Source organism: Xyrauchen texanus, chromosome 33 (assembly GCF_025860055.1).
Source record: "Xyrauchen texanus isolate HMW12.3.18 chromosome 33, RBS_HiC_50CHRs, whole genome shotgun sequence".
In the NCBI taxonomy this organism is placed as follows: domain Eukaryota; kingdom Metazoa; phylum Chordata; class Actinopteri; order Cypriniformes; family Catostomidae; genus Xyrauchen; species Xyrauchen texanus.
In genome coordinates, this window is record NC_068308.1 from 19,209,773 (window position 1) to 19,232,930 (window position 23,158).

A 23,158-nucleotide genomic window follows, 5' to 3' on the forward strand; every position below is an offset into this window, starting at 1 on the left:
AAAGCAATAAGCAACGAGAGGCCATGGGTTAAAGTGATTTACCACAGGTAAGCGGTGTTCTTCGTCATGATGCAAGTTTTTTAATAAGTAACAATATAAACAACTCTTCTGCCAAGTGAAAGAATGCATTAGTGTAAATATAGGCTGTTTTCAGTTGCCAAGCAACATAGCAACTTGGCACATTAACATTGAAGGTATGGTCACAGGTGTGAGTATATAGTCATTTTACAACAGCTTCGAATGCTTGTCCAAATAAAATTATGTGTCTGAACTATCCATTTTATAATATTCATTATGAACATTTATAGTTACCATTATTATTGTTGGTGTCATTACTATTATTGTTAATGGCATTAAATTTATGCCAAGTTGTTTTGAGATCTAATTCATTGCAAATTTATTTTCAGCTTTGTTTTGGGTCATGTGACTTGAGAATGAAATGCTCTTGCATAAAAAATTGCAACGATAGTGAATACTGGTTTTTCCTGTTAAATGCACATAAGTTTAATGACATTGACAATGTTAACATGAACACCAGAAAGCGACTTATTGCAAGAAAGCAGCTTATTGCGAGAAAGCAGCGTTCCCGTTTACATGCACTGTATAAGTGGCGTACTCTTTACTCCCATATACATGCGGTCAGTAAGCTGCTGTCTCCACAGCAACATCATTTCCTGCAACGCTTGTATAAATCAGGAAGGCAAACCCATGATTCTAAAAATGTTAGACAATCACTGTTCCACGAACATGCTTTCTGGGGATATTTGTTTAAGCTAAACTTGTTAAGCATCATTTTGAGTTATTCATGACCAAGAGTCTTTATAGTTCTTTAAGCATTATAAGAACAATGCAGATCAATAATTTTTCTACAATATTCACACAGTTTAGCATGAATTTGATCAGAAAAGACAACAATAATAGCGTAATAACAATTATTATGAGTATGAATAACATCCTTTCAGCATTGTAAAGACGCTTATTTTTAAAATGAGAAGTTTCACGAGTGCCACTTCTTCAGACTCAGAGCCTTCCATGCTGCTGTAGCCAAGTATGCGATTGGCCGCTGCTGTAATCAATCACGCGGGAGACCGCCACTTACTGCTAAAACCCTGGAATAAACCGTTTTCATAAGTAAACATGGTCATGGCTGAATGCAATTCTTTAGAGACCCACCAAATGGAGGAAATTATCTCTAGCCCGATACTGAAGAAACGATAACAGATTACATAAAACATTTTAAATATCCATTTAAAAATGCCGGTCAAATTAATTATCGGTCTACTGATACCCGAGATGTCTGCCATTAGTTCACATTTAGCATAGGCTTAAGGGTTAAGTGTCCTGAATTATTAGGTTAACAAAAATCTCAACACTTTAAGCCCTGAATAACTGAATATATGCCCATATGAAATGCCCATAAAAATGATGACCTACAGTCAAAAAGCTGTCTACCATGAGGTGCATAAAAGACTAAACTACTTCACATTTTGTGGCCATTAGCATTTTCAAGCCCCAAAGGTAATGTTCATTGTATCCATAATTAAATAGCAATTATTAGGTTATTAAAGCACACCAAGTAAGACACTTTTTATCTGAAATTGAATTTGACCCATTTCATTTCTGTGGGCACAAGCAGATTTTGGCACTCAGCATGGAACATTTTCACTCTTTTCATCTTTTTTCCTTTTTAGTTTTGAAAGCCAAAGTATAACTAGATCAGTCACCTCCAGCCCCATCTCAAAGTTTTGTTTTGTCCAGACAAAATGCAGAGAGAGAGCACGAGAGAGACGAAAGTGTATAGCAGAGAAAGAGGGGCCTTGAGTGTTTCACATTGAACCAACAGTGCCCTCAACTGGAAAAAGGATGAATCCAAGGAGCAGTTCTAAATTATACGAAATGCTGTAGAATGATACGAAATAAGTGTAGAGTTCTCATTTTCAACATCTAAACAATTGCGAACAGTGCTAATGTGTTTATCTTGATTTCCTTTTTTTAAGGGAAAGTCACACTGCCAATATTTAAATGATGTCTTAAGATGCCTCACATCTGCTCAATTCACTAGATGACAGAGCTGTAGTCAAAGCAAATTACCTCATTGATGCCATCTGTCCACGTTAAAAATCCTCAAAAGGCATGCATGCTTTTGAGAATGCTCATGTACACAAAGATGGAGTTATATGTGGTATAAAACTTGTTTGTTTAGACTGGCAACCTTCATAAAGTTAAAAAGAGCTAAAAAGACCGAAGAAAGATGTCTCACTAAAATCTGGAAAATAATTCAGTCTATCTGACAATTTATTGCAACACATTCACAGAAAAGCATAACTAGAGGTCAACCGATAGGACTTTTTTTGAATGGCTGATGCGGTTATCCAGAGAGCAGGGTGGCTTACAGATCACATTTTAATTTAGTAGTAAATGACGAATAAATAAATTGGCTAAAACTTTATTTACTTAAAATATCATGCAAAACTTTAACATGTAAAAAATCATTTTAAAAAAAATTAGATTTTAAGATTAAAACTTAGAAAATAAGATTTTGTGTGTTTTAGATGGTAGATAATAGCTTCTCCTGGTTTCTGTTTAGTCTTACAATTTTAGTAATTGTTTGCACATATAGAAATTGTAATACATTAGGAAGAAGGAAATAACCACAGCGCACACCAGCAACAGTAAGTGCACATTAGCACATTTTCTCACAAAAGACAGAATTAAACTAATTGTATATACCATGCACTGTGAATATGACATTTAATTATGGCGCAGGTGAAGAGGTTTTACTTTGAAGTTGCTCTATCATCTCATGCGGCGGATCCAGCGAGAACAGCAATCTCCTGACTGTTTCCAACTTACTCGGCCCAGATCACCTGCTTGGTGTGTCACGGACTGACTGTTGCACAACATTCATGAGGGACACTTTTTATTTCAGGCATTATAATACACGCTTCAGAGTAACATATATAACCACTCCACAGGAAGAAAACTATGGATTTGCAAAAGTTTTTTTGAGGTTTGTGAATTAAATCAGTTTAAATATGATATCTGCATATTTGCAGATGATATGAAGTATGATAGATGTTTTATGGATGGGGAAGGAAACGTGTGAGCATGGTAAACATTAAGAGTTAATAGACGTCCGTTGTTGCTCTGATATGCGGGCCCGTTTAAATGAGACTGTGCTGCACACCAGTCTATTACTATTGTAACACAATGGCACGCAACAACAAACTAACTGTGATTGGTCATTTACATATCTCTGACAGCTCCTTCACGTGCTAGCAGGTGATTCACTGTGTCAGCTTGAGAAACTAATCAGCCATACTGAAAAATTAATCGGCCGATGTTGATCATTTAAAAATAGCAAATATCAGCTGATTTATTGGCCTTGTCAATACAACGGTCAAACACTAGTAATAACATATTTGATGTTTTATTAACAGTTATGTGGGACAGGAGATTGGATCAATGAGGTTTCACAGTGGGTGGGGCAACCCAGTGCAACACTGTTATTAGCAAAATGTTGTGTCGCTCCTCCCTTGTCATGTTTGTGACTTTTTAGGGCAAAACCTCAGATTTAGAAGGAAACTTTTTTATCGCTTGTCACTTTCTTGTGTTGCACCCGATTAGAAGATGTGTAAAGTCAACTCACCAATGTTCATGGACTCAGGAAGGCCAGGGGTCAGCAGAACACTGGACACAGGAGCAATCTGTGGTGGTGAGTTGGGCTCCATGCTGATTCATCAAAGATCACAGAAAATAAGCATCAGCCTTCACACAAAGACTTTTGAACTCTTGATCTCTCACGATCAATATACATCACCATTGAACTTTATTAATCTTACACTGGACTGTCATAAATTATATTGTCTCTTAACAACACACTGGCAACTGACTACCAACTGACAGCCTGAATGTCAATACAGCACAATACAACCTACTGTATATTTTATATATACTATTTTTATTGTATACTTTGTATTCTATATTGTGTGTATGTGTATTCTAAATTGTGTGTACTGTATACTGTACATTGTATATTATTTTTTTAATATTGCGTTGTGTGTAATTATATGTATATTAAATATGTAAATTGTGTTGTGTAAATCTAATGTTTATTGTAAATTGGTATATCTCTTATCACTGTTATGACTGCTATGTTGCTCGGAACTGCACCCAAGACTTTCGCCCACTGTTGGCACTTGTGTATATGGTTGAGTGACAATAAAGTGATTTGATTTTTTTATTGATTTGATAACAGTAATCTTATAAAAATGTGGTCTCTTTCGAAAGGTACCTACCTAAACTGCAGCTGGCTTCTTGCATTTTCGCTGTCAGTTGGCATGCTAGAGCTCTCCTTCTGTCCATGAAACTCTACATTCTCAACTGAACTACAAGCTGAAATGGCAAAAAAAAAAAAAAATTGCACATTTCTCTTTGCTATGACAGAAATCGAACATAATATACAAAAATATGTTCTAGCACTTGAAATGCATAAAAGTGCTTTAAAAAATACATTTGGCCTCGTCTGACAACACAAGCTGCCAATCTCTGTTGACAGGGCCATGAAAATTTTAATAGAGAGTTCTTGAATGAGCGGTTGAAGGTCTAACCTTGTTGGGTGAAGGGCTCAGAAGGGGCCAGAGGTATGAGAATATGTGAGTTGTCACTGTCAGTGATGATCTGCCTTGGGCTCCAAGTGGAAACACTGGACAAGCTCCTCACAACCATCCTATGAAAAGCAGAATGTTATAAGTTATTGTCACTAATAAAATGCTTGAGTTCTTATTTGTTAGCATGTTAGGCCTGTTAATTAAGCTACACAGAAGAGAACCCAAACTGACACAGAAAACAAGTGAGTTGTTCACTCCATTATTTTATATTGCTTCATAAAATGTTTATATTGCAAAACATTGTAATTATAAATAAGTTTACAGTGGATTTTAAATACATTATCTGCTGAGTTCAGCAAAAAAATAGGCTCAGTGCTGAACCTTTACTTGCAGTTACACTACTTAATATAGCCACTAAAATAAATTGCATTGCTTACAATTTTGACGTAAAACACAACTGAGTCTGTACATCTTAATAGCCATTATAGCCCCTTCATCCTGGTCAAAAAGATTAATGTAATATAGTTAAGCTTATCAAAGTTAACTTACGGCTCTCCACTCCCATGATCCTCTTGGGGCTCAGTCCTACTCTTTCCATAACTATCATCCTCTTCCTCCTCTTCATTATCAATGCGCTTGCTCTCATGCAGGACTCCATTCTGTGGGGGAGTTTCGGCCCAGCTCACAATCCCTGTCTCGATCAGCCCATTCTGAGTTGGAGAGGTGGAGTTGAGAGGATCTAGAGACTCTTCAGAATTCACATAGCCCACTGCACTCTTCCTGAGAGTCCTAACGATGTCCTCACCTGCCTCATCCTCATCTTCCGCACCTACGTCCAAGTCATCATCAAAGGAGATGATGTTTGTAATCTTCTTTTTACGTCTGCGCTCCTTCCTCAAACCAGAATCTAAAACACAAAGTGCTAAATTAATCATAATAGAATCTAATATAATAATATTAATTAGTAGCTGTGACAAAGAGGAGGGCGTGGTCGGGCCGTGATGGAGCACAGCCGGCGCTGCAGCTGGAGATGCCAGTTCGAGAGTGAGTGAGACACGTGGCCACGTTGCATGTCAGTCTGTGTCTGTTTATGTTTGTTTAATTAATTTCTGCATTAGTCAGACCAGTGGCACCCCGGCCTGAATTGGCCAGGGGGGAGGAGTGTGACGAGGAGGAGGCCTTCGCCCGGCCACGCCCTCCTACTCGTCAAAGTAGCATCAATAGAAAGTAAAACATGAGGGCTTTTATTTGTTCCAACATTGATTCCCAACCAAGTGTACTTTGTTAAACTTATAAAAACATAAATTATGGCTTAAAAATATTGGGATGTATCAACTGATTTCAAAATACCTGCAGAAGTGCTTCTGGGCAGGACAGGCAGTGGGTCTGATAGAGCATCTGTGCGTGGGATGAAACCAGGAACCACAGCAGTAGCAGTACCGATTTCCCGCAGCAGCGTGCTGACACCCTGAGCAGACTCCTTCCAAAGACTGCTCATGCCATGTGTGGACTCCTTAAGCAGGTCGGACACAGACGACCCCCTGCGGGTCTGCCCGTTTAGATCAGTGTTGTCAATTGTGATGGCAAACAGGATGGAATTGAGCCCTGTTAACAAATAGACAATAAGCACAAAATCATCCTGAGCTAAAGCAATACATTCTTTACTATTTTTTAAGTAATTTTAAATGCTAAAAAAACATGGCATTGAGTTTCTCAAGAACTGTCCGAACGAACAAACTCACCAACAAATTTATTAGGAATACCTGTACACCTACATATTGATGCGATTAGCTAATCAGCCAATAGTGTGGCAGCAGTGCAATGAATAAAATCATGAAGATATGATTCAGGAGCTTTATTTAAAGATCACATCAACTATCTCTATCCATCTAAAAGGTGATCTCATTGATTTTGACTGTGGCATGATTGTTGGTGCCAGACGGGCTGGTTTGAGTATTTCTGTAACTGCTGATCTCCTGTGATTTTCACACAGAGTTTACTCAGAATGGTGACAAAATCAAAAAACATCCAGAGTGTAGCAGTTCTGTAGACAGAAATGCCTTGTTGATGAGAGAGGTCAACAGAGAATGGCTAGACTGGTTTGAGCTGACAGAAAGGCTACGGAAACTCAGATAACCACTCTGTATATTTGTAGAGAGCAGAATAGCATCTCAGATTGCACAACACGTCAAACCTTGAGGCGGATGGGCTACAGCAGAAGACCCCGTCAGGCATTTTATTAGAACCATAATGTTCCTAATAAAGTGCTCAATGAGTGTATTTTCCAAATTAATCATTGTACCCAACAAAACTCCAGAGTGACAACCCACTCCATATGCTCACTCTCACAACAGAGTATATTTTGGCACAGAAATGATGCCACAGACATTGTTAATGTTTCATTGTCCCCCAAACCCACAGACATATTGCTGTTCAGCTACCAGTGTTTCTTTGTATGGCAATGTTCACACAATAAACATTGCACATATACTGGATGGTATTGGATATGGATCTACATGGAGGGGATAACAACATGTGGCCTTCAATTCACATCATGTACAAAAAAAATAAAAAATGGCTGATGCCACACACACACACACACACACACACACACACACACACACACACACACACACACACACACACACACACTCACCTGCAGCCATTGTGGGCAGCATACTTGCTCTCTCCTCATCAAGGACAAAAGCCCAGTCTTCATAGAAGGCACTATAGAACGCATATAAAATATGAACGTTAAGTAATTTCACATGCATTGGGAGAGCCCATACATTCACTTACATGAAATGGAAAATAATAGCACACTCAACAGAGAAAATATGCACCTAAGGCGGGCTCGGTCAGCCAGCAGCATGTGAAGATATCGCTCTAGAGAATGCTCGTTCAGGGCACAGCGAAGCCATGCTCTGCCACGGCCCAGCTCAGAAGTGATATTCCGCAGAGAGTAGAAGCGCTGCAACTCATGACGGTTGAGGTGCTCCTTCACATAAAACCAGAACGTCAGCTCTGCAACACACACGAATTATGTTTTGAACCAACTCTTGAATGTTAAATAAACGGAAAAGTTCTCAGTTTCCCATAATGCACCTCTTGTTATAAACTTCACAGAACTTCCACAAGGAGGTAATTTTTTGGACTACAGTAATTATTGAGCTCAACATCGTCCATAAAGAACGTTTTTCTCCTGTCTTTAAATTCTTGATCAGGATGTTTCAGATTGTATCAACTTGGATTTTGTCTGTTGCTGGTTCTTGCATTTACTCCTCTCGGATTGGATTGAAACAATCCTTTATACTGGCCTTTCGCAGACCTTGTCCATCTGTCTGTGGTTGCTCAAGAATTGAGCAGTCATGTATGTCTTGGTTAATGGCAAATGGGTGGTTAAAGATCATGGGCTTGTAACCAGAAGGCTGTGAGTCCAGATTCGATAAACAACTCTATTACCATTGTGTCTTTGGGAAAGGCTCTTAAGCACAAAATTTGCCAATAAAACATTACTGCAAAAAAGAAAAGAATGGGAAAAATAGCTTAAGACTAAACTCTATACCTCTATCCACAGCATTGCAAGCCAGCTATCCTCATATAAAGTACAGTAGGGCTGCTCGATTATGGCATAAATCACAATCACGATTATTTTGGTCAATATTGAGATCACGATTATATAACACGATTACTTATTGACTTTGGAAACATCATGCATTTATTTAACAGTGGATTTCCTTAAACTTGAAATTTAAACTGCACTGGGTAGGGGATGAGGCTACTGTCATATGATAATTATTTTATGTTATGTACTGTAGTCAAATAAAGGAAAGCCTTCATCGCCACCATTTACTGCAGGGATGCTCACACTTCTATGGAATGAGAACTACTTCTTTCATCATATTATTGCAGCAAGATCTACCATGTAAAATAAAGGCTATACATTATCAAAATACCAAAATGTCAGTAGTGAAATTTGACAATTCTCATTACCAGCTTTAATACCACAACAAATAAAAACACTAACTAATATGTTAATTATGGAAGAATGGTTTCAAGATCTTAAGTAATTATTCAAGACTAAAACTATACTGGTTTTTACTGTATGATTTTAATACATTAATACATTTTAATGCAACTAAAGTTATTCAGTTAAGAGCAGTGAGTGTTTTTCTTGTTTTCTTGTAATGGTTGTTTGATTATTATAATTACACACTAGACGGCAGCAGGACTATTAACTTACATTTATACTTACAAGTCTGATATTTATTTACAAATCCGCTTTTTTTCTCCACCGTTTACGTTCACTTTAGATATCACTCTCCGTATTTACGTGAAAACCTCACAAAGACGGGCATTTTGGTGGAATTTTGAAATGTATTTGACCGTTCAGGTGCGCAGTAGCGTGAACGTTTTCGGGAACACACGTCGATGTTCAGCACACACACATACGCCGCCTATCAATCAAACAGGGCGCAGCCATTACTAGATCGCTTGCAAATTATAAAATGACATGCTCTGGATTATTGTCAACAGCAGAATAAGAATATTAACTTTCTAATAAGTGACACAGGCCTAGGCTAATACAAATAAACCCAGTTATTTTTTGTTACTGACGTTTTAATCAGTCTGCCTGTCCGGACAGGCAAGTAAAATTCTCTTTCACTTGCCCCTTCAAAAATCCACTTGTCCTGGGCAAGCGTTAATGTCGAGCACTGATTAAAAATTGTATTCAACATTCTCCGATAATAATTTTTTCTTCTACAGTATAGCTCCTAAAACAAATGTACGTTGTTTTAAATGAGTTTTAGATATAATTTTTTTAAACCAAGCCAAAAAAGACTAATCAAAAACATATTTTGTTCCAGTATATAATGGGCCAAGACTACACTCTCTCACCTTTATGTTCACTTCGATCCATATTTAACTCACAAAAAACAAACTTTCTCTACTTAATAGAGCTGCGTATCACCGATTTTCTTCATGATAAGATACATACAGTTAACGTTACACATTTAATATGATTCACTACATCACGAGCCATCGCGTTATCTAACTGCTGCAAATGCGGACAAGTGACAAGCATCCCCGCGACAGAGAGTGCATCAGCCAGGAGAAGATTCAATCACTTCCCCGGTCACTTCATAGACAAGGCACTGACCGCACAAAGAAATGCCAGTTTGAGTTTATTTTCATAAACTGCTTCCTTATTATTTGAACTTTAATAAAGGATGCTTTAAAGATATAATGCCAGGGGTGTTTCATTGCGAAATGGAATGCTGCACAATAATTGTTTTATCGCGATTATCTTGTTTTCATAATCATTGGAAGCCCAAATCGTAATTGAAAATAAAATTGTATTAATCGCACAGCCTTCCAGTATAACATCTATACAAATTCATAAACAAGACATCAAAAACATTGTGAAACTTCAAACAATAGAAGGAAGGGAAAACATCTCCATAATAAAACAGGATTTAAAGTGAATCTCTAAAGTCAAAGACTGGTGTTTCGGGTAGAGTTCATCAAATACATTTTATACAAAGACAAACTAAAGGTAAATGAAGATCACTCAAAAGCCCCACTACCTTCTGGATGGTAATTAAATGAGGATATCATCTAACTTTTTACTCTACATAAACTTACTCTGCACTGATTCATAGTATCATTCTTAGTCCTGCTGTTAATTTTAAACAACTCAAAACCACAGCAGGTGCAGGGACTGACCTCAGAAAAGCCTTGTTTCTCTTTTTTGCCAATTTTACAGGGCTAGTTGCATAACCATCTGGTTTCATATACAGTATCAGCACCTGGTTTTCCTGTATGAGCACACACAGGCATCTGTTTCCTCAATGGACAACCCAGAGCACAACATGCGTTCTTTGTTACTAGGGAAATCTCTGAAGCAATGTGTCTCAGGGGGAACAGCAAAGACAAACTCATTAAGTAGGGCAAAGAGTTCACTGAGATAAACGTTTAGAAATCGCCCTCTTTTTCAGCTTCTTCTGTCTGAGAATGACACATCATTTAGCTAACATGGCTGGCAACTGACCAAAGTTGAATGACAGAAAATAAGGTCTGGATGTCCATTATTTGGTAGAATCAGAACAGTACCTGCTTCAGTTTTACTGCCAAGTCCAGCAGCTTGTTTTATAGCAGCTGCTGTGAGGGCTAACCCTCGACTTTTCCTCAAGCCGTGTTGAAGAACTGTTTCAAACTGGGCACACAGGCATATGATCCTATGGGAACACAGAAAACAAGTAAAAAAGACAAATCGTCATCGATCAACAATCTCAGCAAAATGCATTAATATTAAGGGTGTTTGCCTTAAGCTCTATATGCTATTACTGCATTAGGATTGTTGACAAATAAGGTTGTCAGAGATGATAAAAATGAGAAATCTTTAAAATTTGAAAAACATTTATATTTAAAACAATTTTCTACAAAATGACTTAATGGGGTCATGACATGCATTTTTTAATTATTTTAAAATGTTTCTTAAGGTTCTCATAATATTTCTAAAGCTTTTCAACAAAAAACAGTCATATACTTGTAAAACATGATAATTTTCCACCCTCATTCTGACCATAGGTTGCTAAGATGTTACGACAATAAATCACTGTTTGTGGATACCGTACAAATTAATTTATAAGAAATATTAATAATAAAATATTATTCAAAACTACTTATGCCAGCATTTATTTTTTCAAGAAATTCAGCCATTCATTTATTCATTTTTACTGCCTCCGGATAGTTAATCATTGAATGTCACTTAAGCATTTTTGACTGTAATCCCCAAATATAATGTCCTTTAAACTCAGAATCTGAAAAAACAATTCATAATCTTTCAATCTAGATCAATCATACATCAATTTAACGTAATAGAACCAGATAAACTAATGGTGTCAATTCATTGACCTATTAATGATTTTTAAAAAGGCCCAACAATTTTCACAAAATGCATTACCTTTAACTTCATAATGGATCAAACTCTACCAAACTATTTTCATAATTATTAAACAAAAAGGTAATATTTAGGTATGAGAAATGATGTATATTCTTCTCACCTGCTATCAGAATCTGAGGCAATCTCCTTCCTGCCGCCAAAGCGAATTTGGCACTAAAGGGACAAACACTCACTTAAGAGATTAACTTTTAGCATCCAATCATTACCTACCATCATTATTAAACTAAATAAAACAGATGGTGAAAGGAAGATACACAATTGTTTACACTCAAAATAAAATGGCATATTGCTCAGAAGGGCAATATGTTGCACTGAAAAGCATAGTGACACGTATTTTATTATTTATTAAATTAAAAAATTAAAAAAATCATTATGAGTTTTTAAAATGAAATGTAAGACTTTTTAAGATCTGAATAAATTAATACCGTATCCCCATACCAAAACAATCTCAAAATAAATCATGTATCACTGACTCTTACTTAAACAGGCAGGGGCACACATTCAACACAGCCTTAACATTGCTTATACGTAGAAAACCTGCCTTGAGTATTTTAAACTTGCATATATCGTACCCTGTTTTACGGATATCACATTAAAATCGGTAACTTTATAACTTTAAAAGGCACTTAAATAATACACCAAGGACTCTTATTTTGAAATGTTTGCACTTCACTGCTTCCAGCTCAATTAAAAGTAAACATTGTCATATTTCATCAACACTATATCATCAACAGTTGATCTATAGTTACAGTTGGTCATAAATTTCCAATATGTCCTAATGATTGTGAACTGCACTGCAACAGCTGGAAACGTGGAAATGTACGCAGTGCATGCATTTGTTTAATTATATCTTTTGAAGTTTATAATCACATTAGGTATATCATGATTCCACCCCAAAATTTAAGATCTCTTTAAATTAGATTTAGTTGTATCGTTTAAGATATTTAAGACTTTTTATGACCTTACATTTTGGAAAACTTAATTTAAGACATGTTAAAGATCCATGGGAACCCTGTTATATTTCATTCTAGTGGCAGCCATATACAGCCGTGGCCAAAAGTATTGGCAGTGACATAAATTTTGTGTTTTGCCACGTTTGCCGCTTCAGTATTTGTAGATTATTTTTTCATGTTTCTATGGTATACTGGAAAACAATGATAAGCATTTAATACTTTTTAAAGGATTTTATTGACAAAAACATTTAATATATGCAAAGAGTCAATATTTACAGTGTTGACCCTTGTTCTTCATAACCTCTGCAATTCGCTCTGGGATGCTGAATATCAGCTTCTGGGCCAAATCCTGACTGATGGCGATCCATTCTTTCCTTATTACTGCTTGGAATTGATCACAATTTGAGGGCTTCTGCTTGTCCACTCGCCTTTTGAGGATTTCTATGGGATTAAGATCTGGGGAGTTGCCTGGCCACAGATCCAAAATTTCAATGTAATGATCTCCGAGCCACTTCATTATCACTCTTGCCTTGAGACATGGTGCTCCATCATGCTGGAAAATGCACGGACCATCGCCAAATTGCTCATTGATCGTTGGGAGAAGTTGCTCTTGCAGGACGTTTTGATACCATTCTTTATTCATGACAGTGTTTTTGGGCAGAATTGTGAGAGAGCCCACTCCCTTGGATGAAAAGCAACCCCACACATGGATGGTCTCAGGATGCTTCACTGTTGGCACGACACAGAACTCATGGTAGCGTCCACCTTTTCTTCTCTGGACTATCGATTTTCCAGATGTCCCAAACAGTCGGAAGGGGGCTTCATCAGAGAAAATATCTTTGCACCAGTCTTCTACGGTCCAATCCTTGTACTTCCTGCAGAATTTCAGTCTGTCCTTGATGTTTTTCTTGGAGAGAAGTGGATTCTTTGCTGCCCTTCTTGACACCAGGCCATTGTCCAAAAGTCTTCGCCTCACTGTGCGTGAAGATGCACTCACACCAACCTGCTGCCAATATTGAGCAAGCTCTGCACTGGTGGTGACACGATTCCGTAGCTGACTCCTCAGGAGGAGATGGTCCTGGTGCTTGCTGGACACTGGGACATACTGAAGCCTTCTTATTTAAAATGCATCTGATCACTCTGCACAATAATCTAGAAACAATGTGAATCAACACCACAACAAATGAAGCAGAAAACTTTGTGAAGCACAAAATTGATGGCACTGCCAATACTTTTGGCCACGGCTGTATATTGGTTGATTAATTGGAGGATATTTGGATATATTGAATATGGTCCACTTGGCCGATTAAGAGAATTATTACCATCAGCTTGTGCCAATTTCAAAATCTACCAAACTTGTCAATTGATAAAATAGAAGTATGCACTATTTAATTTTTTTTTTGGCAAATATGGTGAAAAGTATGTTCATTTCATTTCTGTAATTGTGTACATTACCATTGCTGTCGGTAGATCATATTGAATTTATTTAGGCATTATATCGCTATCGGCCACCCTGATCTCTAGATATCAGTTTCAGCATCGGCCACTAAAAAAATCCCCATCACTCGTTCACTACTTCCTTCCTTGTTGCTCGAAGCCAGCATCCTCTAAGAATGCCTTGTGTTAACAAAGGAAACAAATTAATTATGTTATATCAATCGAACAACACAAAGTCTCCTTACCTGTTTAACCGCATCAAGAAGTCTCTCTAACAGATTTTGTCTTTTGAAGTCATTTTGTTGCATGCCTGTAAGGTACAATGTCCTGATATATATTACTGGAGAATTTACCTGTACACACTTAAAATAAAAACATAAATAAATTGAATTGCATGAAATCAATGCCAATGATTGATATTGTAGTAAAAGATTGACTGCACAGGAATAGCACATGAAGGTAGATTACTATAAGTGATGTATGCCAGACTACAGTATATATATATATATATATATATATATATACACACACACACACTCACACACATATACATACACACAGGTGGACAAAAGTTTGGAATAATGTACAGATTTTGATCATATGGAAAGGAATTGTTACGTTTATTCACCAAAGTAGCAATCAACTGATCACGATGAATAGTCAGGACATTAATAATGTGAAAAATTACTATTACAATTTGAAAACATTTTCAGAACTTCTTAAACTACTTCAAAGATTTCTCGTAAAAAAATCCTCCATGTGCAGCAATGACAGCTTTGCAGATTCTTGGGATTCTAGCTGTCAGTTTGTCCAGATACTCAGGTGACATTTCACCCCACACTTCCTGCAGCACTTGCCATAGATGTGACTGTCTTGTTGGGCACTTCTCACACACCTTACAGTCTAACTGATCCCACAAAACCTCAATGGGGTTAAGATCATGTGAGGCATCTATTTCTCAAACAAGAGACTCTGACGTACTTATCCTTTTGTTTAGTTGTACATCTGGCCTTCCACATCTCTTTCTGTCCTTTGTCTTTGAAGAGTGTAGTGTACACCATTGTATGAAATCTTCAGTTTTTGGGCAATTTCAAACATTGCATAGCTTCATTCCTCAAAACAATGATTGACTAATGAGTTTCTAGAGAAAGCTGTTTCTTTTTTGCCCTTTTTGACCTAATATTGTCCTTAAGATATGCCAGTCTATTGCATACTGTGGCAACTCAAAAACAAACACAAACACAATGTTAAGCTTAATTTAACGAACCAAATAGCTTTAAACTGTGTTTGATATAATGGCAAGTGATTTTCTAGTACCAAATTAGCAATTTAGCATGATTACTCAAGGACAAGGTGTTGCAGTGATGGCTGCTGGAAATGGGGCCTGTCTAGATTTGATAAAAAATAATTTTTCAAATAGTGATGGTGCTGTTTTTTACATCAGTAATGTCCTGACTATAATTTGTGAACAGTTGAATGCCACTTTGGTGAATTCAAGTATCAATTTCCTTCCGAAACAGCAATGTACATTATTCCAAACTTTTGACCGCCTGTGTCTGTGTCTGTGTCTGTGTCTGTGTGTGTCGTGTGTGTGTGTGTGTGTGTGTAATATACACTCACCTAAAGGATTATTAGGAACACCTGTTCAATTTCTCATTAATGCAATTATCTAATCAACCAATCACATGGCAGTTGCTTCAATGCATTTAGGGGTGTGGTCCTGGTCAAGACAATCTCCTGAACTCCAAACTGAATGTCAGAATGGGAAAGAAAGGTGATTTAAGCAATTTTGAGCGTGGCATGGTTGTTGGTGCCAGACGGGCCAGTCTGAGTATTTCACAATCTGCTCAGTTACTGGGATTTTCACGCACAACCATTTCTAGGGTTTACGGAAGAATGGTGTGAAAAGAGAAAATATCCAGTATGCGGCAGTCCTGTGGGCGAAAATGCCTTGTTGATGCTAGAGGTCAGAGGAGAATGGGCCGACTGATTCAAGCTGATAGAAGAGCAACTTTGCCTGAAATAACCACTCGTTACAACCGAGGTATGTAGCAAAGCATTTGTGAAGCCACAACACGCACAACCTTGAGGCGGATGGGCTACAACAGCAGAAGACCCCACCGGGTACCACTCATCTCCACTACAAATAAGACAAAGAGGCTACAATTTGCAAGAGCTCACCAAAATTGGACAGTTGCAGACTGGAAAAATGTTGCCTGGTCTAATGAGTCTCGATTTCTGTTGAGACATTCAGATGGTAGAGTCAGAATTTGGCGTAAACAGAATGAGAACATGGATCCATCATGCCTTGTTACCACTGTGCAGGCTGGTGCTGGTGGTGGTGGTGGTGGTGGTGTAATGGTGTGGGGGATGTTTTCTTGGCACACATTAGGCCCCTTAGTGACAATTGGGCATCGTTTAAATGCCACGGCCTACCTGAGCATTGTTTCTGACCATGTCCATCCCTTTATGGCCACCATGTACCCATCCTCTGATGGCTACTTCCAGCAGGATAATGCAACATGTCACAAAGCTCGAATCATTTCAAATTGGTTTCTTGAACATGACAATGAGTTCACTGTACTAAAATGGCCCCCACAGTCACCAGATCTCAACCCAATAGAGCATCTTTGGGATGTGGTGGAACAGGAGCTTTGTGCCCTGGATGTGCATCCCACAAATCTCCATCAACTGCAAGATGCTATCCTATCACTATGGGCCAACATTTCTAAAGAATGCTTTCAGCACCTTGTTGAATCAATGCCACATAGAATTAAGGCAGTTCTGAAGGCGAAAGGGGGTCAAACACAGTATTAGTATGGTGTTCCTAATAATCCTTTAGGTGAGTGTGTGTGTATATATATATATATATATATATATATATATATATATATATATATATATATATATATATGAGAGAGAGAAAATAACATTTGGGAAAATATAGTCTGTATAAGATAAAGAGTTCTGAAATTATTTCTTTCTCTTCTCATTTTAAATGCACACTATCATCTAGTTGTTTAACGTGTGAAATATTTTAAGGATCTCAATATTCACATTGCAGTGACACTCACTGACTATTTTGAAACTTCTGGCTTCCATACAATGAACAACAGAGTTAACCGTGCGGGATAAATCAAATAAATATTATACCAGCACGAAAGCATCATGTCAGATCTGAAACTCACCGTTCATTCTGAAAATCCAGACAAAAATGGATAGGGCAAATTAGCATTCGGCATGAATTCCAGTTGTGTCTGTCCCCAAAAAAGTTTCAAGTAAGTTCCAGGAGATGTTTAAAAAGATTTTTTACATTTTGAGTTGCTCTCCATAGTTTTAATTTACTAAGACAGACCAGTTAGACGTTACAGTACAACCAAGGCCTAGCACTTTTATAAAGAAAATCAATGCATTACAAATGTGAAGTCGCTTTATAATAAAGTAATCATCACTTGGCGATCGTGAGGGCTTACTGTCCAGCATGAGTGAACTGTTTCTGACGACTTCTACTACAGTGTATTGATGTGCTAACGACAGATCGCTAACGCCACTGCAAAGCGCTCAGTCACATGATATTCACTGGTGTCACGTGACAGTAACCGTGTCACATGGGGACAATAAAAAACAAAGGTATTATTATTTTAAATAACAAAATAAAACAAATAAAAAGTATTTTCACATCGATTTATTATATTAATATACAAGTATTCTCAAATTGTGAGTGAACGTTGGAGACCAAATGTAGGCTACGTCAGTGGATGGCTCAATCATGTTAAAGTAGAAAGACCAGTCTAAATAAAACATTTATTGCATATATTTTTATACAAGGGTTTAAACTTATAGTTATGCAATACATGTAACATATTTTAATTTAACAAAGATACATTATAAACTTGTGTCAACATTTGTATCACGCATTTCCTTGAATTTGCGTCGACATAAAAGTGAAGTTTGTTGACAATGGTTTCTAACACTTCAGATATCACTGATATAATATCACATACATCTAAATATCATGCAGATGTTCACAGTTCATATTCAAACACTCTCTTCTTGTGTTCAAGTTCAATAAGACAACAAAAATATGTCCATTATAATACTGAATCCAGCAAACCATTTCAAATTCTTGAATGATTTCTCAGAAATGATGCTCAACATTATGATTCAACAGAAATGTGCAGTCTGTGTAGAGTACTACTGTTACACACTGCTTAAAACACAGTGCCACTTTTCCATAGTCCCCTGGGGCTTATATGTGATTTCTTCCCATGACAGGTGTGCAGTGGTAAGCTTGCACTGTCTTTGTGGTAACCAGCAATGTGGTGCCTTCCTCAGTGGAAGGGAGAGGCAGGCTGGAGTTGTAGTGATGTTGATTGAATCCATCTTGTGTCTCAGGTGATTTTGGGTCATTCATGGCTTCATCTGCATCTTCAGACTGCTTTGTGACATCCAAGCCTCTCTCACAATCAGATGTATCTTGACCTATTACTGTGTGATATTTCATTGACTTCATGAGGATTTGGTTGCCACATGATTAACTGTAAATTAATATTTCAGGTTCAATACAAGTTAAGCTCAATCAACAGCATTTGTGGTATTATATTGATTGCTACAAAAATTTATTTTGACTCGTCCCTCTAAGAAAAACAAAAACTCGTTTCCAGTGAGCCACTTACAATGGAAGTGAATGGGACCAATCCATAGTGTGATTAAATCACTTTCTAACATTTTCTGTGTAAAGTCAGAGCCAATTTTACAACTTCCTTGCCATGATGATGTAATGTCAACAAACCCTAAAACCACTGTAATAAATTACTATTTAAACAACTTTACAACTCAAATAATATAAGTGTTTTTATAAAATTATAAGCTTCACATTTCTGTATTTAAACCCTCAAAAAATTGACCCCATTCACTTCCATTGTAAGTGACTTTTTCTGTGTCGAAAATAATTATTGTGGTACTCAATACCATTGATTGAGCTTAACTTGTCATTATTTTTTTTAGGTTAATAGTTATACAGTAGGGTGCTAATGTCTGAGTCCTCTAAAGAAAAGGTTTCTATTTTGAAACTCTTTTATTTTATTTAAATATTTTATTTATTTTCATTTAAAATATTTTCATTACAATTAATTTGATCAGAATAACAATTTGAGTAAAAGATGAAAACATTTGTGTGAATTTCAGAGTTTCTAATATTCTCAAACTTTTACTTATATTGTTTCGCGATAAAATCACTTGCAATGATTCTTAGTACTAAATTAGTGTAAATAAGCATTTTACTAGAAGACTCAGAAACATTTGTACCCCATTGTATAAATCATTTACAAATCATTTACATATGCATCTTTGTCAAATGTTTAAAAAAAAATTACAATGTCATAAATACATTAAATCATTTAAACTAAGTGCAAATGCATTTCCTGTTTGATTTACAGTGATGAATAGTCTGATTCATTTGTAACAAGGTTCCATATGTAAACATTAGTTAACAACATTATTTAACATGAACTAACAATAATCAATCATTTTACAGCATTTATTTATCTTGGTTAACGTTAATTTCAAAATATAGTAGGCCTAATACATATTTTAACATGTTAACATGCACTATGAACTAACAATGAACAATTGTATGAATTAATGCTGTAAACGTTTTTATATTTCATCATATATTCATGATAGTTAATGCATTAACTAATGTTAACAAATGGAGGCTTACTGTAAAGCGTTACCACTAATTCTTAAATGTTAAAAATTAATTCCTTTAGTAATATACCTTTGTTCATGATGATGGGCTTACAGGTTTTTCTGCGTATAACTTGTAGCATAATGGTTAGTGCTGTGAAAGCTCCCAGGATCACAAAAAACACTATCAAAATGAAATGTATGTTTTGGTTCTTTTCAGCTTCATTTACTGGTACTGAAAATGACAAAATAAAGGACTGGATAAGACAGTGTAATCATAAAACATACATTGTGGACTTCATGTTTACTTACGTTTAGCTATCTGTAAAATGTGTAAATGCAATGTTCTTTTTCAACTTTTATAGTCAAGGGAACAACATAATTAATCAGATAATAAAAAGCAGTACTTACTTGAGGTACAGTATGTTGAGCAAATATTTGGTGGGGAGTTGCACCTAATGGAACAAGGTTGGCACTCCTCAAGAAGTCCATCATAATAATAATTTTTTGCACATTTTCCCTCAATATGGATAACAATGTGAAGCAGCAGCCATATGTAGAGAAGCATGTTGGAGGTTCACTGAACTTACATATATGGCAACATTTTATAAGCCCAGTATGTAAATATATCTTAAGAAGGGGATGTCCCTGAGCTATCAACACTTTTCTTATCAAAACTAGAATAAGTATACATTTTAGTCACATGTGCTAATGACAAAAAAAAATTGGACTACCCAGATGAACCACATTTCCATTTTCTTTTCACAGCTTGGTTCATGCATGTGTACTGAGGATTTTCTCAAATGATTATTTATGCATGAATAGTGACCATTCATTTTACTTTCAAATAAAACAAAAGTAAACGAAGAAATCTCATTTTTAATTCTAAAATTGTTTTAATAGTGACAATCTGTTCATTTACATAAACAAATAATGTTTCCCTGATGTATAACATATAATGTTTCCCTGATGTATAACACAGAAGAGTAAACACATAAGTTGTAGTGTGTCAACAAATAAGCAAAAACATCACAAATACACAACCAGCAAATTAAGTAAAAACATTTAAGTTAATTTGATTAAAAGATCAATTTTAATATTTCTCTTATGAAATAATTATAAAATAAGAATATTCTTATAAAATGATTGCATTATGAAAATGTTATTTTGAAACATGGATATGATTATACATAAATGTAGTTGAAATACACTTCTGTTTATACAGGCACGTTCTTTCGAGGCAGTTTGTACGCAGCTGTCAAAAAAAGGGCAGTGCAAATAATAGTGGTGCCTATTACAACAGGGCAAATCAGAGCCCGACACTCAACGTCCAGCTGAAGTTTGCTGACAAGTCCAAGTTTATTCTCTGTCCAGGCCAATTGGAGTCCATGTTAAGATTCTATAAATGATTAACAAAGGCCACACAATGCATGAACATAAAAAAGACAATTCTCAAATTACAAAGGAAAATACTTATTTCAACAGCATTGTTACACTCTTGTCAGTCAATTTTTTTAACCAGTTTTAAAAAATGTTTTATGTTACCTGTATGTTATTTGACCAGAGGTTTTCTGTTCATGTGGTTGGTGCAGGTGGTTGTGCATTTTGATAAAAACTCATAGCAATAGCAACAGGTTGGTTTGCTCTGGCAGTGCAGTTTCCCTGAGAGTCATCAGCCGGAGTATTGATTCTTCCATTTCTCCTGACTGAATTTCTCAGTCCATTGGACTTTACGCATAACACCAGAAATTCCCTTGGTGCATTTATACTGAGCAATGTCACCTTCCAGCTCTTCTGGAGCCACTTCAATGTTACCAGTGTACCAAAATACCCACCAGATAACACAGCTCCAGCATAAATAAAAAAAAAATCATGGAAACAAATGTTCCAAAACACCCTGGTGAGGAGGACTAGGAGTCCAAAGATGCCACGAAAAACAGAAAACCAAAATGAAAATTTACTGCGACGAACTCCTGGATGTTTTTTCTCCAGAGCGACAAGCTTAATGTTCTCCAAATTTGTATCACAATCCTTCTTCCGTGGAACAAAAAGGAAATGTTAGGCAGTATATTAATCTAGGTCACCATTTACATTCATCTATTTTCCATTCAATGAAAGTGATTGGTGACTGAGGCTGTCCTCAACATCTATTTTTAGGTTAGTCAAACAGGGTGGAATAGGGTGGTGTTTTTTTTTAAAGGGATATAACACCCAAAAACGAAAATTCTCTAATAATTTACTCAACCTCATGCCATCCCAAACGTGTGTGACTTTCAATAAAATGCACGCGAGTGGTGATCAGGCCTTTGAAGCTCCAAAAAAACAAACAATACTACTCCAGTGATTTAATCAATGTCTTCAGAAGCTTTCCAGTAGGTTTTGGGTGAGAATAGACCAAAATGTAACTCCTTATTCACTGTACATCTTGTAATTGCAGTCATGGCACAATCATGATTTCAAGATCAATTACACTTCCTTAAATCTGATGCTTGTGCAGATTGCTAGATGGTGTTATAGGAAGTGCAATCGAGCTTGAAATCATGATTGCCAAGGAGACTGCTGTGAAGATGTGCAGTGAAAAAGGAGTTGCATTTCGGTCTGTTCTCACCCAAACCCAATTGGGTCACTTCAGAAGACATTGTTTCCTAAACCTGTCCAGGAGGCTCCTCAACACTACACATTTTACATGTCTCCTCAAACACACCTGATTCAACTCATTAGCGCTTTAGTGGAGACTACAAGACCTGAATTGGGTATGTCAAAAAAGAGAAACATGCAAAATGTGCAGTGGGTCCTCCAGGACCGGTTTGAGAACCACTGGATTAAATCACTGGAGTCGTATGGATCTGCTTCTGGAGCCCCTTCAACACTACACATTTTAGTTATCTCCCTAATCAAACACACCTGATTCAACTCATCAGTTCTTTAGTAGAGACTCCATGACCTGAATTGGGTGTCAGAAAAGGTTGATCTACAAAATGTGTAGTGTTGGAGGACCACCAGGAACAGGGCTAAGCACCACTGGGGATTATGTTTATGCTTACTTTATCTGCTTTTTTGAGTTATAAAGACCTGGTCACCATTTACTTGCATTGTATGGACCTACAGAAATGAGGTATTCTTCCAAAAATCCTTATTTGTGTTCAGCAGAAGTCATACACATTTGAGATGGCATGTAGGTGAGTAAATCATTTTTGGGTGAACTATACCTTTGAAAATTGTGCAATAAATGTGAACTTAGCACTGATTTTATGTCAACAACGTTTACAAAATTCACATGAAAACCAGTTAAAAATCCATTGGTTTTCAATCCATTCATCCTATTCTAGATCTTAAAGCAATCCTCCATTCTTTACGATTCAGTCTTTTATGATTGAAATCCAGACCACACCAAGCACAACAAACATTAGTCCAACTGACAAACTCATTGTTCACACAATTAACAGGTACATAGTTTGTATTTTTCCTTTTGCAAAACTTGAAATTTCATAATTCAAATGAAC

The 23,158-nt window shown here is 36.6% G+C and overlaps 2 protein-coding genes across 3 annotated transcripts in view; both read right to left on the bottom strand.

Annotated features, from left to right (window-relative positions):
• Positions 1 to 17,530, bottom strand: part of snx29 (sorting nexin 29) — a 144,882-nt gene extending 127,352 nt beyond the window's left edge. For both annotated transcript variants that reach the window (XM_052103465.1, XM_052103464.1), the window contains exons 1-11: positions 17,156 to 17,530; positions 14,213 to 14,277; positions 11,678 to 11,730; positions 10,725 to 10,849; positions 7,454 to 7,634; positions 7,267 to 7,337; positions 5,961 to 6,215; positions 5,160 to 5,517; positions 4,611 to 4,729; positions 4,299 to 4,395; positions 3,650 to 3,732 (exon numbers count right to left, since the gene is read on the bottom strand). In XM_052103465.1, coding sequence (XP_051959425.1) covers positions 3,650 to 3,732; positions 4,299 to 4,395; positions 4,611 to 4,729; positions 5,160 to 5,517; positions 5,961 to 6,215; positions 7,267 to 7,337; positions 7,454 to 7,634; positions 10,725 to 10,849; positions 11,678 to 11,730; positions 14,213 to 14,277; positions 17,156 to 17,162 — 1,414 coding nt within the window. In that variant the 5' untranslated portion in view covers positions 17,163 to 17,530. The remainder of the gene's footprint in view (positions 1 to 3,649; positions 3,733 to 4,298; positions 4,396 to 4,610; positions 4,730 to 5,159; positions 5,518 to 5,960; positions 6,216 to 7,266; positions 7,338 to 7,453; positions 7,635 to 10,724; positions 10,850 to 11,677; positions 11,731 to 14,212; positions 14,278 to 17,155) is intronic.
• A 197-nt stretch (positions 17,531 to 17,727) lies between these two features.
• On the bottom strand, positions 17,728 to 20,223 carry LOC127626664 (tumor necrosis factor receptor superfamily member 17). Its single transcript, XM_052102645.1, has 3 exons — positions 20,067 to 20,223; positions 19,747 to 19,890; positions 17,728 to 18,455 (listed from the first exon to the last, which is right to left on the bottom strand). Exons 1-3 carry the CDS (start codon positions 20,221 to 20,223, stop codon positions 18,217 to 18,219), a joined length of 540 nt encoding a protein of 179 aa, XP_051958605.1. The 3' UTR covers positions 17,728 to 18,216.
• Positions 20,224 to 23,158: the final 2,935 nt, after the last annotated feature.